This window comes from Crassostrea angulata, chromosome 1, assembly GCF_025612915.1.
Source record: "Crassostrea angulata isolate pt1a10 chromosome 1, ASM2561291v2, whole genome shotgun sequence".
NCBI classification, from domain to species: Eukaryota; Metazoa; Mollusca; class Bivalvia; order Ostreida; family Ostreidae; genus Magallana; species Magallana angulata.
In genome coordinates, this window is record NC_069111.1 from 29,005,811 (window position 1) to 29,023,759 (window position 17,949).

Genomic DNA, 17,949 nt, shown 5'->3' on the forward strand with positions numbered 1-17,949 from the left:
TGAAGTAAGAAACATGTTTTATATATATTTATCATGATATTATGTACAATCAAAGAAAAATTCTTAATCAATTACTCCACTGATGATTTTAATGGCAATTAAATGAATGATGAACACATTAATACTTTAGAATGAGAGAGACTTCAAACTTATACTACATACTTGTAAGCTGTAACCAACCTTGATGTTTCTGATATTATTATAAAAATTAGTTAATCACAGTGTCTTTATGTGTCTCACAATTTCTTACAGTACCATTCCAAAACTTTCCTTCGTGTTTTCCTATAGGTACACTCATCAAAGGCTTGCAATAGTATCATTTTCCCACTCTCTAAATATAACAAGTCTTTTTCCTTAAAACACTTGCTATCATTACAATGCATTTCCGAAGTACCAGCCAAGCACAACAACAAAATTTTCCTTTCACACTCCACTGAACTTGCTTTCACTTTCGCTTTGACTTGGCTGCTGGTCTGTTGAAGACCTGTTTCATTCCACCTCCCTTGGTCATGTGGGTCTTGAGATTCTGGGCGGTGTCTGCTATCCAGGGCGAGTCAAACTGGGTGGTGTCCTGGTCCACCAAGTGGGTGTATTTGGTGCGCCCAGATCGTCCAAAGTTCTTGACCTGAAAAAACAAATGATTCAACACAGTTGAAATCATATTATTTTATGCAGTTTTATTTCTTTCATGGGAAAGGTCTGCCTTCATGCTACATGTATATCAAATAACAGCATGCCCAATATATTTTTTATAATTCTTCAAAACAATCTACAGAATTACAAAGTATTTAAAACTCAAAAAAGTCCATTGTAAAAATTATTTTTACAGAGAGCGAAAGCTGCAAATATTTTTCCACAAAAAATTGAAAGAAAAAACCCAAATGCAAATCCTACAGATGGAAACCCTATGAAGGTACTTGAATGTTCAACAAGTGAAATATCTATGGAAAGATGGAGATTTTGTATTTATACCAGAACTAAGTCTAAATACTACTCTAATCACCTGCATGACTTTGGGAAGAATTGTCTTATCGAAATGATCCTCAAGTGTAGGTGATGAGAAGTCCTGTTTGTACATATTGTCTTCATCGTTTTGCTGCAAAAGAAAAGTAGATTTGATTTGAACATAATATTATACAAACTGATGTAAAAAGTAAGTTTCCAAAAATCAGAACAAAAAAGATTCAATTAAAATGTATTTATCATTTATTATTTAATTTCTTCACATTAATCTTCATGTCCTAAGTTTCTTGAATTTCAAATATACATGTACTGCAAAAATTACTGTTTTTATTAACTAAAAGTTTGGTCCTTTGCTATGGCTTTACTACCAAACTTACCACAAAGAAGGCACCTCTGTGATAATATTTCTGTAGAAACTTGTATTTGCCTTTGGGGGCTTTGTTTGTGACAAGTTTGGGATTCTGTGCAAATTCCTGTCGTCTCTCTGCCTCACTCATGTTTCGCACTCTCTCTATCTCCATCTTATCTTTTTCAATGCTATAAAGTTGGGTAATTTATTTTTTAAATGAATTTTCAAAATACATAAACATTAGGAAGATAAGAACATGTATTGTTTAAACATGTATATAACAAATATACATGTAACTTCACTATGAGCACAAATAAGTTTCCCACATGAAAATCCAAAATTGTTCATAAATATTTCTTGTTCAAAAAATTTCTTCAACAAATGTGTTATGACTTATGAACTGACCAAGAATCAACAATGTATATCATAATTTTTTATAATCCATTCTCACTTATCTTAACCTTATTAACCAGTATATTAGAATGGCCTACTTTTCGCGCTCCTCCTTGTCTCTCTTTAGTCGCCTCAGCTCTCGGACTTTCCAAGCCTCGTACTCTTCTTCGTCATTTTCATCACCAGAGTCCAGAGCATCACAGGCATCCTCCACAGTTTTCTCCTCTTCAACTGCCTTGCGAGCATCATCTTTGATAATCTACAAACAGAAATACTGATGAAGAATGTTTGTAAAGTACAAACAGCGAAAATTTTAGATGTACAATGGACTAGAGTTCTGGTGTAAAATACTGGTACATGTACATAAAAAATTCAAGTCTTTCAAGTATAAAAAAAAATGGCTTTTTTGTCTAGTAGTCAATATCTGTAAAAATAAATACAGCTGTATGTCTTCCAAAAATACTTTTTGTGGTTATTCAAGGTGGGTACCTTTAATGTGTGGGACCTTCTTTCCTCTGCTATTTTCTTCGCCTCAATTTCCATTTCTCGTTTCTTTGCTTCTTCTTTTTCCTTCTCCTGAATGGTGATTCTGTCTCGTCTGATAAATACATCAGCACCATACAGATAATAGAACATCTTAGGAGACCAATATGTACTGTTCGGTCAAGTAACACAATAGATTTATTTAGCCTGGTGATTTTAGAATACATGTACAATCTAACAATCTTACATGCACAGTATAACCGTTCATAAGAAATTTTCTACATAGATTTTATCAATGAATAAATTATATCTGAAAACTTTTTGTTTTAAGTTTACAGTCAAATGGTAAATGATGCATGTTTTTTGGGATTTTTTTTTTTTTACAGTCAAATGGTAAATACAACATACTCCACATGTCTGCAAGTAGTTTTCTTAGTATTCATTTAAATACATCTCCTTTAATTCCCTATTATTTTTAAGTTTAAGTTTTAGGAATGCACAGCGGAATACTCAATGAACTTACTTCCTGACAAACACAGGTTTTAGTCTGGGACCAGTTTCTTCCTCAGAATCAGAATATTCTTCATATTCAGAGGATTCCTCCTCACTCTCCCCCTCCACCTTTTCTTCCTCCACTTCTAAAACTTCCTGTAAAATACAAATAAGTTAATACTAAAACTTCTCTCTCTCTCCCCTCTCTCTCTCTCTCTCTTTCTCCTCCATCTTTTATGATACAACAGCAAATTCTGAACCTTGTTCCTCATAAGTTGAATGTTTATACTTATTGTAAAGCATTACAAACATTATCCTACATAAACGAAACAAAGTTTATGTACAAATATTTCATTTACAAACCTCCTCCTCCTCTTGTCTCTGTTGCATCCGCTGGCGAAGGAGAAGTCTTCTTCTTTCAATTTCCTAAATATACAAAATATCTCTATAAACAACTTACTTCTTGTGAAAAACATGCATGCAATAACGAACTGGTGCAAACATTTATTTTATTCAGGCATTATTACAATCAACATAATCATTGTACCTCTTCGTCCAACTCCTCTTCCTCTTCACTGCTTTCTTCCTCTTCTCCAAATCTCTTCCTGTGTCGTTCATCTTCAGAATCGGATTTCTCCTGAATAAGTTCTGGTTCCACTACCTCCCTTCTGTGCCTTGCAATCCTATAACCAAAATAAATCATTTTTAAGGTTGTGGGCTCATTTTTCTCTCTCTCTCAAAAATTCATATCAAATCAAAGACTTCCACTTTCTGCTCTTGTCAACAAGCATTACCGTACATATGATAAAGCAATTGTAAAGTGATTTTAATTTTAGATATATTTTGATAAACAAATCTGATTTTAATATTAAATAAATGTATTTCACTTTTTCATGAAAAAATGTTCAATTCACAAAAACATAAAAAAGTAAAGTGTTTAAACCATATCAAAACATTATCAAATTAACTATAGAAGGTACCTGTCATCGTCATCACTATCGTAACCAACATCTCCGCGGTTTTGTAATCGCCTGAGTCGTCGGTCTTGTGTGTCCAAAGGAATCTCTTCTTCCTCTGGAGCGCTGTCTTCATTAGCCTGTTGCTGCTTCTTCTTTCTGTTGAACTCAAATTCCTCATCACTTTCTTCACCTCCACTGCTGTCTGGTGCAAAATCTGGTCTACAAATTCCAATGTGTTTTATGATTAATACAATGACTGGAAACATTTTAAGCCATTGAAATTCATGAATGAAGGGTAACATGAATAGTGTTCTCATTCTGTGTTATGATAATCCGATCGTTACAACAGAAATCAAGATTTTATATGACACTGAAAGATGAAAGGGGGAATAATGCATATTCATGAATACATGTTACATCAAGTCAGCTTTTAATTTTGATACTTTAATAAAACTGTTATAAATTGCAATCTACTTTTAAAAAAAATTATATACATTTACATATTCACTTTCTAAAGCATGTTGGAATACCGTATAACGGGTATTTTCTGCGGCTTGAAATTTTTGTGGTTTAACCCCTAAAAAGTATCAAATTATATTCTGCGTTTTCAATTTCTGCAGTTACATTAGACCGCAAAAAAAAATAAATACATACCTGGGTATGTCTACCGGATTTGCCTTAGGGAACGTAAACTAGAGAACCAAACTTACACTATTGTAGCGTTTTTATTTCAAGTTCAATTATTTTATTTCAAAGTCTAATTTTCTTTTTCTGTTTGTAAGCTCGCGTTTATATGAATCTCTGAAATATCTTGTCGTGGACTCTTTTAATTTTGGATAATCGGCTTTGAATTTTCTCATAGCTGCGGCAGGTCCCTGTTCAGCGGCGTAGTTCCCGATTATGGCTCGGTCCCCGGGTGAATAGGTCGAATATGAACCACATTTTTTGCTCGAATTTGGTGTTGTAGATTTATCCATAACTTCAGACACCCTTGTGTTACACTCTTGGATCGATCTAGGGGATAAACTTGCCGATAACTGTCCGTTAGGATTTGGAAGAATACTTCCACGCTTTACATATCTTTAAATCGACATTCTTACCGTGTTCACGGTGAATGAGAACTAACTCTCAAATGTTTTACAAGTCTACTAAATACTGCTTGTGAACTTTTCTCAGATCATTTTTATTTCATACTCGACTAAAAACACAGTCCTTATATCTGTTCAGCTATAATTGATATCGCACAGGTAACATGAGATAATTAGGTGTGAAATACGACGCAGAGCCCCCTAATAACGGACTGATCACGTTTGAAAATTATAACTTGTATTTTAAATAGTGTCAAAATAAGTGATTTTTTTTAAAGAATATTTTGCATTTTGAATTTTTGCGGATTTTTCTTATCCGCAAAATACCGCAGAAAATAAACAACCGCAGAAAATACCCGTTATACGGTAGTCTATATTGTAAAAAAACCAATGTTTCTTTTTCACAATCAAATTCATATAACGATTTAGTATACATAAGGTTTGATAAATTTTACCGTTTTCCTGTAACGTATCTGTTAACCTTCACTTTCTGCATAACAACCTCCCCTGAAATGTAAGTTCTTTATTATCACACAGAAGAAATAAACATCTTCTTTCAGATTTAGTAAATGCACGTTACAGAAATTAAATCTATGGTAGAATAAATGTTAAGAAATCGAGAAGTCACCACATTGCTGCAAGATAATCAAATTCTTCTGGAGATATTTTGTTGTTATGATGTATCAAAATCATTAATTACCTTTCTCATTTTTCATGGGGATGGCACCTGCCGTGGACTGGATGGGAACGTTTGGAAATGCTTTCGACATGTTTAATACCGAATTCTGTATTCCAAATAAGTCAGTAACACTGATCAAAGAGAAGATGTTGCTGATCTACGTTTAGCAAAAGAGATCACTACATCACATTGTCAATTTGAGATACAGACTGTTCACTCACAAACACAAAATTTTCGTTTACCAGTGCCAAACACGAGCTTATCCTAAACACTTCCTTCCCCCTTTATTACAAACGCTTGGCTGATGATCGCACTTAATATTCTAAAATGAAAACCGCTTCATAAGAAAAAATATTTATCCGGATACGCTCACCACCAACGAAAAAAAGTAATAAAAATTAAAACAAACAAATTATATGAAATAATTATGAACTAAAATAACAAAAAATCTATTAGGAATAAAATATTTAGGCCGATTTAGCAAAGATCGAAATCAAACTGATAATATTCTAATTTAACTAGGAAATCATAATTACAATGCACGCTGTGTTTTAAATGAGACAACTTAATTAATTCATAAGCAGTTGTGCCGTGCAGTTCAGCTACCACTTCTTTTCATTGTGCTCATAATTATTGCCTTGTGTACTATCCTAATCTTTCTTCTCTTTTTTTAAGCGATATTTTTTCTAAAGCTTAAACGAGGGTTGTCCAAAAAGTTCGTGGACAATCGCGTTTTTGTCATTCTAAATGGGTTTACATATACAAATTGTATATCAAAATCTTTGTCATAAAATTTCAAAAGAAACTTAAGGAAGGAGTCTTTTCATTATCAAACATACTTCTTATAATAAGAAATGCATGAAATTTTGACACAGTCAAACGGATCATATTACTTAATGATTCTATCAGTTTAATTAAATTTGACCTTTTTGTTTTCGGATAAAGGTCAGGTCAAGGTCACTACCTTTTTCCTCAACGTAAAGAGTGATAAAAATAAGTGTAGCTCTTTATAGTTCTGTAGACATTTGTTTAAGATTTGAAGATTCAAATCTCCAATGAAATCATAGACCATGAGAGTGTCTATCAGCTTATACTACTTAATTGGAATAAATATTTATACTAAAATTGATATTGCTTAGCCCGCATTTCCTCTAATTTTCTTAAATTTTGAAGAAATTTTGATTTTTTTATGCTTCCAATAATAAAATATTTCTTATTTTTATTTATTATGAAGACTTTATATAAAGATATAAATTGACAGAAAAGCTAATATATTGACCGTTTAATAAGAGAGAAAAACTGATTTTAGTGATTTTTTCACAAAAATCAATGTATAGAATGGGCGCTTTAAAAGCTTATAAAAATGTTATTTGATAAACAAATCATATTTTAAAAACATATTCTGAAACCCAAGTATCATATTATTAGTTCACATTAGTAAAAAAAAATCCAACATTATTGTTATTGTTTTTAAAATGCTAAAACAGACTCATTATATATATATAATCTGCAGCAATTCTGAATTGCGCAATATGTGATATTTTCCTACGCCAATATTACGCCAAAAATATAGTCCTTGTTCCATTATAAACATTGATTACATTTTTCTATGCCAAGTTGTATGATAGTAAAAATGAAAGAAAAATATACTATTTTAATTTCCTTTCATCTTGATTTAATGAACAATTAATCAAATTTACGTTTGACAAGTCGAAAACCAGAAAAGACTCCTTCCTTAATTAAAGTGGTTTTTTAATGTTTCCCATAGAAATAAACTAAAATTTTAATGTATCAAAGGGTTGCGGAATGTACGCACGACCTAGCGTAAAAATTGTCCAAACTTTGTAATTGAGTTTTTAGATATTAATATTTACAATTTTTATAAAACATTTCAAAACTTCATAATCTTCTTTTATGATGTAGTCTGTATGATGTACGTCATTTTCGCACGTCGTATGAAGCTATTTTCAAACTAGCAGAGGACTTTTAAAAGATATTACAACAAGAACATGTCTTTAAAAACGCATGAAAAAGCGACACCATCTGACGGCACGGAACAGCGCGCCATCATAAAATTGTATCAACTGGGGTAAAACACCGATAGAAACAAAACAAACGATTAAGGAAACAGGAAAACCATCGAATTAGTTCTAGTTTACTTATCCACAAGATGGAGTATGCTATTGTACCCTCTGACCAAACGGTAAATGCGGCATATTACTCTCATGTAAACCGTTATAGATAAGTTGTTATAGGCCAACGTCAGACTGGGCCGTGCCGCCTGTATAGGCAATGTATATACTTAGTATAATGATAACTTCAATACAAAAATGTACATTGCTCTGATTTTTATGCATATACATGTACATTAGTATACTCTATATTAAAATATTATAATGCTTTCGTGATAATGGCGCCGTTATTTGGAATAAAATTACATGTGTCCACGAACTTTTTGGACAACCCTCGTATATAATCGAAATATAATGCTAGAATTATCACAACAGAAAAAAACCCTATTGACTCTTGTTTGAAAATTAACAGTCTTGGTAGATTTTTATAGTTCATCGCAGAAAGGAGTGGCTGGAATAATAACATCTAGATATCATGAACTCTGGAATATATGTTTCTCTCTGCTTCATTTAGTGGACAATCAGTAAGAAAGAGATACAAATCTTTTACACTGTTTATATTTTTATAAACATGTTCTTTTATTAATTAAACTTGTATTCGTTCTTGGTATTTATATGCTAAACTACAATAAAAATATTCAAGACTCAGTTGAGTACTAGTGTGTGCTGTGTGTTCGACTGAACTACGTTAAAACGTTACTATAAATATGCGGCATCACTGATTGGTCAATGGTGTGTCGAACCTTCATGATTTCAAAATAGTCATTGGGTTTTTTTAAGTAGATCAAGTTGCTTAAAAACAAAACCTTCATAATAAACGAAATTGGATTTTTCCGTTTTGGTTTTTATTCCATTGCGCTTTTGTCCTTTATTGAACGATTCATTCCTTTATTGAACGATAATTGCCAATTGATGATTAATGAGAAAATATAACATTTTAACAAAGTACTTTCCTAAAAAAAATTATGCAGCGTGACCATTTCTTTTGAAACTAGATATGTAAAAGGAAGGGCATGCGTCGAACCTTCATGATTTCAAAATAGTCTCTCTTTTTTTAAATAGATCGAGTTGCTTAAAAACAAAACCTTACTAATAAACAAAATTGGATTTTCCGTTTTGGGGTTTTTTTTTCATTGCGCTTGAGTGGTGTCCGATGTCATTGATCTGAGACATCGGCTAAATCAGCATCCGATTCATTGGTATTTTTTCCGTATAATTGTCACAGGGTCGTGTGTGAATAAATAACGCTGAATCCCTGGTACTGATTTCAGCTACACACCGGTTCTTTACTTCGAGGATTATATTTAATAAATAAAACCAGGTATTCAGAACTATGAGTTTACAAAATATATGAAATATCTTGCACAGACTGTTTCTACCATGAAGATTGAAGATGGGGTTGGGGAATTAGCGGGATTTAAGCTATTTATAGTGAGTTAGTAAAGTCATGCATATTAATGAATTCAGTCGTAAATTTCTATTGGTCAGCTGTAGTATAGTGTGGTCAACATACACCCGTAAACAAAATCCTCACGTGACTAACCAAAACTCATTCATACATTCACTAATTCACTCGCATACACGCTCGATTGGCAATGCAGCGTGCCAAATATAAATACTCAAAATATAAAACTTTTAAAAAACAAATGCGACATAATTATAAACAAACTAAATCTTTAAAATATGTTGTGAATCTCAGCTCGTTATGTTTATTGGTTTCGTCGTTGGATTAAATCATCGATCCAAAATTATTATTGGCGAATCATAGGTTATTTTTTTTCGTTTTACCACACACGAACAAAACATAAACAACTGTATCATGGTTTTTTTTAAACAATCATTTTCGAAGTTCAATTTATCTTTAAGAAAGAGGAGCCATGCACGGATCCAGAACTTTTTTCCGTGGGGGGGTGCGGGGGGGGGGGTCTGAGGGATAATATTGCTTTCCACCCCGATCTAGATCCGCACATGAGGCCTATCACTTTCTTGTTATTTAAGACCTGTTTCATGCTTATAAAGGTATTATAAAGCTTATTTAATAGGGTTTCAGTCTGGTAAAATCTAAAAAAAAAAAATATAAACTATGGTCAAGAGAAAATATTCTAACGACTGCATGTCTTACAGGCAGATCACTTCAAGCAGTGATCATTTTGTCTGCTGTTCCTCCGAGGTCAATCAGCACTTTAAATTTTCATTGATTAATCTCACTTGTTTGTTCATCAACTTTATTAAATTTGTTTGTTCATCAACTTTATTCATTAATTGCTTAGTTTTTATGAAAACAAATTTGTAAAAGAAAGAGAGAATGATGTTTATGATTCTGAAATATTATTTGAATTCAAAATAAAACAAGTGAAAAGCCGTCAATGTGACAGCAAACCGGGTTTTCATTTATGTGAACTGTATCCATAACCCATGTCTACCAGTATCCAGTGAAATGGAGTACCCTATATGCAATATTTTGCCAAAAAATGACTAAGTTCAAAAGCTGGTATTTTTTTTCATAAATTATCGGAAATCAAACTCCTAGCAATGTGCACATCTCTTTTATGTGCAATTGATCTGCAAAAGAACAACTTCCTATCTTAGGAACTGTAGGAGGAGTTATCCGTACAATGAGGGTACCCTATATGCAATATTTTGCCCAAAAATGCCAAAGTTCAAAAGCTGGTATTTTTTTCAAAAATTATCAGAAAATAAAATCCTAGCAATATGCACACCTCTGTTATGTGCAATTGATCTGCAAAAGAACAACTTCCTATCTTAGGAACTGTATGAGGAGTTATCCCTACAATGAGGGTACCCTATATGCAATATTTTGCCAAAAAATGACTTAGTTCAAAAGCTAGGTTTTTTTCCAAAAATTATCGGAAATCAAATTCCTAGCAATGTGCACACCTCTGATATATGTACAATTGATCTGCAAAAGAACAACTTCCTATCTTGAAAACTGTAGGAGGAGTTATCCGTACAATGAGGGTACCCTATATGAAATACTTTGCCCAAAAATGACTAAGTTCAAAAGCTGTTTTTTTTCCATAAGTTATCAGAAATCAAAATCCTAGCAATATGCACACCTCTTATATATATACCGGTATGTACAATTGATCTGCAAAAGAACAACTTCTTATGTTGAAAACTGTAGGAGGAGTTATCAGTACAATGAGGGTACCTTATATGCAATATTTTGCCAAAAAATGACTAAGTTCAAAAGCTGTTCTTTTATTCCATAAATTATCGGAAATCAAAATCCTAGCAATATGCACACCTCTGATATATGTACAATTGATCTGCAAAAGAACAACTTCCTATCTTGAAAACTGTAGGAAGAGTTATCCGTACAATGAGGGTACCCTTTTGGCAGCCGCCCGCCCACCCGCCCGCCTGCCCGCCATTTTCACCATTTAACCCGGTTAAAAATGAGTATACACATTTTATTGAAATTTTGTTTATTTTTTTTATTTTTTTCATAGTTACATGTACATGTACATTACAACACTCTTCAAAGCACAACTTTGTTGCTCCTATACATTACATGAACACTATTCATGATGACATCAATTTTACTTTATACCAGTCCTGTATGTGACCTTGCTAGCTTTACATGTGTATTGAATAAGAGATACTTTCTACATAAAAAATCATCATTTTTCAATAGTTGTTCAAAAATTAATTTGAGTTGTGCCTAGTACTGCTTTCAATTTTTGAATTGCATGAAATAACTTTTTCTGTCAAGGTATTACAAATTTACAACATTGACCACTTTTCTTCAATACTTTGCTTAACATATACATGTATATCCATGTACAAAGAAAATGCGTTACCAGTAGTACATCTTTGAAATTTTTGCAGCTTATTATTTGTTTCATTTTGATCGATATTCTACTCAATATGAGAAGATAAAATACATTGTTTCCTTTCTCATTCAAACCCTTTTCAATACAAAATGTCAATGGTAAAATTATTGACTTGCTCGCTCATTCCAAGAAATTTATTCTGGTGTAATCAGAATATTAAAGGAATGTTCTATAAGCGTTCTCTCTGGCTGTATCGCTAAAGTCTCCAAAGACAAACATTTCACTTCAGTTTCCCTTCAATCTGACGTTTGATGGTTTCCCTTTCCTTGATGGCTTTCCAAGCAGAATCCCTTTCTTTCTTGGTGGGAGTTTTCTTTTTCTGTCTGGTTGCTTGGATTTTTCTGTAAGCTTCCAAAACCTGCATAAAGTACAGTGTGAGTACATGCATTAAAGTAGTTTTGAGCTATATCTTTACCATGAAGTATGTAATGTTACCACTAATTTCATAAATATATTATACTGTACTGCACCGAATGAATTGCAGATATTTTAGGATAAATTTACCCAAAAAATCCATTTAAGGACACACAAGACATTCCTCAATTTTATATAATTTTCTTTGATATATTATTATTTATTAATTATCATTTAAACCTGTTAATTCCCAAAAATTCAGGGTACATTTCCAAGCTCTTTTCAGGGCTAAAATTTTTAGAATTTTCCTTAAAATAGCATGCAAAATGCATTTGAATGCTTATTAATAAAGTTGTATCATATATTTTCAATTCAACATTTCATATCTAAATAAAGAAAGTATCAAATAACATAAGAATATAATTTTGGAGTTACCTAATGGAAATCTTCACATTGTGGAGATGAAAAAAAAATAGAAAAAATGGAAGATAGGTCGCGTCTGACCTTAAAGTATGGTCTACTAGTATTTCAGGGATAAGTAAAATTATTTTCTACTTAAGTATCTTAGTGAGTGTAGATTTTACCTCAGCATCTGCAGTTGCGAGCTTCTTCTTCAGTTCCTGTTTCTTCATTTCCTCCCTCGCCTTGTCTAGCAGTGTTTTAGTGACAGAGACGACGTAGTTACTGACGGCCTTCAACTCCTGCTGTTTCTGTCGGAGTTCTGACAGAATCTCGTCGTCGGGGTTATCATCCACTTTATCTTCACAGTCCAGAATACCTGTAAATACATCAATAAGATTAGTATATGTGCACCCTGAGAATATCTATTTCAAATAATCAAATTTACTCTCTTAAACATTTCTGGTATAAAGGTAGTTATGTGTTGTCTGTGTTGTTGTTTTTTTTCTTCAAATGTTATCAATTTCATGTATTTCAAAAAAACTCTATTAGTCTCTGGCCTATTCAGTGTTATGTAGCAAATAAAAAAACCAGACTTTACTTTTTTGCTGATTCCATTGATAAACAAATGCTGCATTTCATCTGACTAATTTCAGCATTCTATACATAGCACTGCAGTGTTTGACAATTATGTACAGCTTAAGGGTTTTTCAAGTTTGTTTCACGATACTCTCACCTTGTTCCTCCAATTCCTTTCTAATTCGCTTTTCCAAATGAGCTGGATTACCAATATTCAGCTGTTTAGCCAACACTCTGGGTGAAATGGCTGGAGCTTCATCTGGGGACTCTGCAAATTTTGAAATTCTTTATTAACTTATTCATTAAACAATTATTTACACTATGTACTTTTGTAATAAAAATTGAGCTTCATTCACTTTCCATCTTTATTATTTAAATTCCAAATAAGATGTGATTTGTATCATTAATTTTTCAAATCTACTAAAAACTTTTCCCAAATATTTTGCTTCCATATTCAATTTAATATTTATAGCTTTAATTTCATTATATGCATGATACCTTTTCCTCCAGTGATCTCATTCATAGTGTCATCCATTGGCGTCATTATATTTTCCTCAATCAGAGCCGATACCAATCTCTGGGTAAGCGGTCCAAATGGTGATTCCTCCATATTGCTTACAATGAAGAAATAAAATGGAATGCAGAAATAATGCAGTAAAATAACAATATTAGTATTTTTTGTTTGTCCATGCATATACAATGTACTGATTTTCTATTCAAGCACATCTTCATTACATGGACATTTAAAAAGAACAACAATAGAGGAATGGATAAAATGACTTTCTAAGATGGTACCTCTGTTCTGCCTTCTTCAGTAGGGTTGTGGCATCATTGGAATTACTCATGCTATTGTTATTGTTGTTGTACTGGCTCCTTCTTTTTTCATTCATCTTAGAACCTGTTGATGTGAGAAACAGGAAAACATTCAAAAGTCAGGATCCAGACATACCTCTACATTACAGATACTATTTCTTTTTAGATCAATAACAATCAATAATTTTTTCTAGAATTTTACCTTCTCTCTGCTCTTCTATGAGATCCTCTTCTGCCCATTTTTCAGCATAATGCTTTCCAAGGGGAGGAACTCTGAAGTAGTCAGCCTCCTCATCGTGAGTGTTCAGGATGTCCTCTAGGACTTTTACATCCTCATTTGTAATGTCTGCACAATATGGCTCAACTGATGCCCAGAACCTATTGACTGCATCATTCTTTGGTAAGCGGGGCAAGTCTAAAGGCGAGTCTGCAGAGAAGTCCAACTCTTGGGCCTTTGTCTATAGAATCATGGACAGAAGCTACATGAGTTCATAACATATTCCCATTAAGTACCAGTACAATCTATTTTATTGTTTTAAAAAAGTCTTATAATAGTCCTACAGTACAGGCAACGCGGATCCCGTATTGGCCCGCGTTACCGTCACGGTATTTTTATCGTTCCCGCGATACACCATCGCGGTTTTTGATCGCGGTATGGATTGCGACCGTGATGACACCGCGACGGTGTGATTTACCGTTATTCCTGCTGCCGCTTGTTGTTGTTACTTTACCTGTACTGTACATTACAGGCAATGCAGGTCGCGTAAATCCACGTCAAAAATGCGACTTCAGATTTAAGCATAACAGCTGCATTGTAAATAAATTGTGGTCCATATTATTATAAAATCAATAAATTATATTTATGAAATAGAATTTCATGAAATCGGAAACTACATTCGAATTACAACATAACATGATTATTATGCTGTTAAATTTTGTGATGTGTAAATAAGAACACATATCTTTGTATTTGACGTGCTTATTTCAGTTATTATTTCTATTAGTTGATAATCCTGTTTTTATAACAATCTTAAAATTAAATATTTTCATAAAATGAACTCGTATCAATGCAGAGCAATTTTATCTTCTCATTTTATAAGTTGACACGCATAGCGCCGTAAACTGTCAATACATGACTTGTGTATGTTTTAAATTGAGAAATAAACAAATGTCGGGAATCAACTAAGAAATCTATTTTTCCATTCAATAATAAAATTATCATTCATATATAAAGTTGGTGCTGCGTTAAAGCACATGGAATCATAACGTGTATCAGTATGCGTTTCCTGTGTATACATATAAAGTTTAAGTCACAATCATTTTCTGTGTATACATGTAGTGATTAACAAACTCTGGGTAGAAAACGACATGCCCTTGGGGGTTTTCACACCTATTCACGACAAAAGAAAAAGTCTATATCGCGTACGGCTTCGTCTAATCGCACAACACCTTACGAGAGAGAGAGAGAGAGAGAGAGAGGGAGAGAGAGAGAGAGAGAGAGAGAGAGAGAGAGAGAGAGAGAGAGGAGAGAGAGAAGTTTAGGCGTAATTTAACGTACACTTCTGTGAAATATACTAATATCCAATACTAAATATTCATAAAATTAGTATTCATAAAAGAATATGGTACACTGTGATTGAATCCATCATGCAATTTCAGATTTGAGTCCACGTGCTGCACCTGTCAATCAAATCAACCCGCTAGCTCTACCACGTGTTTCCTCCATGATAAAGTTTCGTTCTATAAGTTTTATTCTTAATAAAGAAAATAAGAAGTATGTTTAACAGTTAAGTTTTTTTTACAATGTTCGTGATGCATGATGTACTGTGTTTGGAAAGTTTAATTCGTTGTGTTTTTTCCCTATCTCTTTTAGTTTATAATGGAGGTTTTTTGCGGGAAGGAACATCTTCAACACGTTTAGCGGTTAAAGAATGCAATAAATTCTGTGCGTTCAAGCGTAGAGTGATTTCCTGTCAGTGCGACGGTTTCACACCTTTGTGTAAAACAATTGGGACTAAAGTCAAATAAAGTTAACTTCGACAGTCATAAAGCGGTGGGGGGGGGGGGGGGGGGGGGGGGGGGTAAGATTACGATAACGGGAGCGGGTTTACATACACTGTATTTGTAGTAGCTTTATATTCAATAAGATTACATGTACATGCCCACATAAAATGATATCAATACATTTACTGAAATGTTTAAATGTTTTTTTATCGGCATGAAATGCAAAACTTTCAAAACATGTTCTTAATTTCTTTGAAATGTGTAAGAACATAAGAACGGTTTAACAACATTTCCTTCTCAAAATTTTTTATCTAGTTATTCTGTTAAGAGAGAGAGAGAGAGAAAGAGGAGGGCTCGGTCGCGAGCGAACGCTAACCTCCGTCACGGCGGGTAGCTGGTACACCATCACGACACCATGACATGGGATACCCACAATTTCTTTCGATTACATAATTTTATGCAACTCTGGGTATCTCTAAGGCTCCTTACTCTCTCAGTCAGACTGAGTCTTGAAGAACACACGGCTTCGCACTTAAAGATTGTCGTCGCAAACGTAACGCACTAGAAAGTGGGAATCCTCGCGCTATGACAAACGACGAGCCATATATGTATCTAAAGTAACTCAACACAATTTCACTTAAACGTGAATTCACAAAAAATATTCTTTACACGTAGAAGACCTTGTAAGAAATGAACGGAACATGCTAAAAATACCGGGTTGGTAATTTTATAGGAAGCCCTCATTTTTAATCATTTGCTCGTCATTAGTTGACACGCATGGACTTCAAAACAAACAATACAAATTTAGGCGGACCAATTAATTGTTAAGAAAACACAATCACACTGCGTACATATTTATAATTTTATTGGCAATTAAAATCATTTCATGATAATTTTTAATTCAACGACCTTCTTAAAATATGATAATGGATTCGAAAATATTTTATTTGCAATTGCTGCACGAGTATTAAATTAAATACTTTTATAATTTATTTAATAGCTATGAAATAAAAAAAAATAGTAAAACAGACTCCAAGTATTTCGATATAATCTCTGTCAAAATCTGGTTAAATATCGTCATTAAATATTAAGAAACATTCAATTTATTTGTCATTCGGGGAGATAACTCCCGCTTGTATACGATACTTTTCCATCGATAATTTTACCGTGGCGGGGACAGGTAGATGATGAGTTTACCGTGATGGGAACGCGGTATACCTGTCTCACCTGGCCGATCACCTCGATGTGTTTATACCGTGACGGGGCGCGGGAAACACGGGATCCGCGTTGCCTGTACTGTACATCTTGTATAATTATATCACCTCATGAGGTGTCTCTTATCTCAAATACAAAATGTATGTGCAAACAAAACAATCTAGAAACTGCCTCTGAGCAATGCACTCACCTGAGCAATTTTACTTTTGGGTCTTCCAGGACCAGGTGGTGTTGGATGAGATCCTTTACCACTCTCAGAGCCCTTGAACTTCTTGTTCGGTTTGTCCTCAATCACTTTGCCTCTTTTTCCAGAGACGGGGGTATCAGGCTACAAAAATAACAGTATCTTAACAATGGTTTTACCTATTTCTTATTTTATTCATCAGATTCAATCATTTGGGTAATTTTTTGCTACTTGAATAAAGAGTGTGTATTTGTTAATTCAAGGGATTTGTAATGTTGATTCACACCTTGTTTGATTTAAACCCTTTGATATCTTTCTTGTCTGCCCAATTCACAAGAATTTGTTTCTCATTTTCCAGCTGTTTAAGTCTGAGACCAGCCGCTGCTAACAATGTTTCCAGATCAGTCTGAATAGCATCCAACTCTTCAATACCGATACCATCTTCCTCAGAGCGTGACAGAACTGCAAAAGAAAAATGTTTCACAATTAACAAATGTGTGTCCATCAATGTAACAATGAAAGTTTTTACTTGGTATTGAATACATTCAACACATACATGCATAAACAATGAAAGGATACATCTATGTGACTTTCTTGCCTTTTAGTCTCTGTGTGAATCAAATAAGCAGCTAGAGAATTAAAAGATGCGCCTCTAGTCCTAATTTTTTAATTATCTTACATAAAATACTTCTTTAGTCAAGATTCATCACCCTACAAACTACTAATAACCCTTGCACTTACTATTGGTGTACTTTTGGCATTGTGTCACATGGTCCACTGGTTCAAGATCGGGAAACTGCAATGGACAGTCTTTGTCGTTTGCAGTTTTACCCTTTCCCTTCATCTTGGATTGCAAAACACAAGCAATGTAAAGAATTAAACGCGATATTCAGAGCATTTTTGGTTGTTCGCCTTTTTTTGATGCAAAAAACACCATATAATTCTTCATCAAGATAAAGATAATGCCATTAATTCATATTTAGATTCCTGACTTGGCTTATTGTTT

The 17,949-nt window shown here is 33.5% G+C and overlaps 2 protein-coding genes across 2 annotated transcripts; both read right to left on the bottom strand.

Moving 5' to 3' along the window:
* LOC128159407 (microfibrillar-associated protein 1-like) lies at nt 1–5,689 on the bottom strand. The gene is made up of 11 exons (XM_052822492.1): nt 5,428–5,689; nt 5,183–5,234; nt 3,661–3,858; nt 3,228–3,363; nt 3,044–3,106; nt 2,712–2,836; nt 2,195–2,303; nt 1,804–1,964; nt 1,341–1,500; nt 1,004–1,096; nt 1–625 (listed from the first exon to the last, which is right to left on the bottom strand). The coding sequence occupies exons 1-11, from the start codon at nt 5,495–5,497 to the stop codon at nt 446–448; spliced, it is 1,347 nt and encodes a 448-aa protein (XP_052678452.1). The 5' UTR covers nt 5,498–5,689; the 3' UTR covers nt 1–445.
* Nucleotides 5,690–10,970: 5,281 nt separating this feature from the next.
* LOC128159336 (transcriptional adapter 3-B-like) lies at nt 10,971–17,949 on the bottom strand. Its single transcript, XM_052822429.1, has 9 exons — nt 17,685–17,949; nt 17,230–17,405; nt 16,950–17,087; nt 13,743–13,998; nt 13,523–13,625; nt 13,226–13,341; nt 12,885–12,995; nt 12,334–12,527; nt 10,971–11,753 (listed from the first exon to the last, which is right to left on the bottom strand). The coding sequence occupies exons 1-9, from the start codon at nt 17,785–17,787 to the stop codon at nt 11,616–11,618; spliced, it is 1,335 nt and encodes a 444-aa protein (XP_052678389.1). The 5' UTR covers nt 17,788–17,949; the 3' UTR covers nt 10,971–11,615.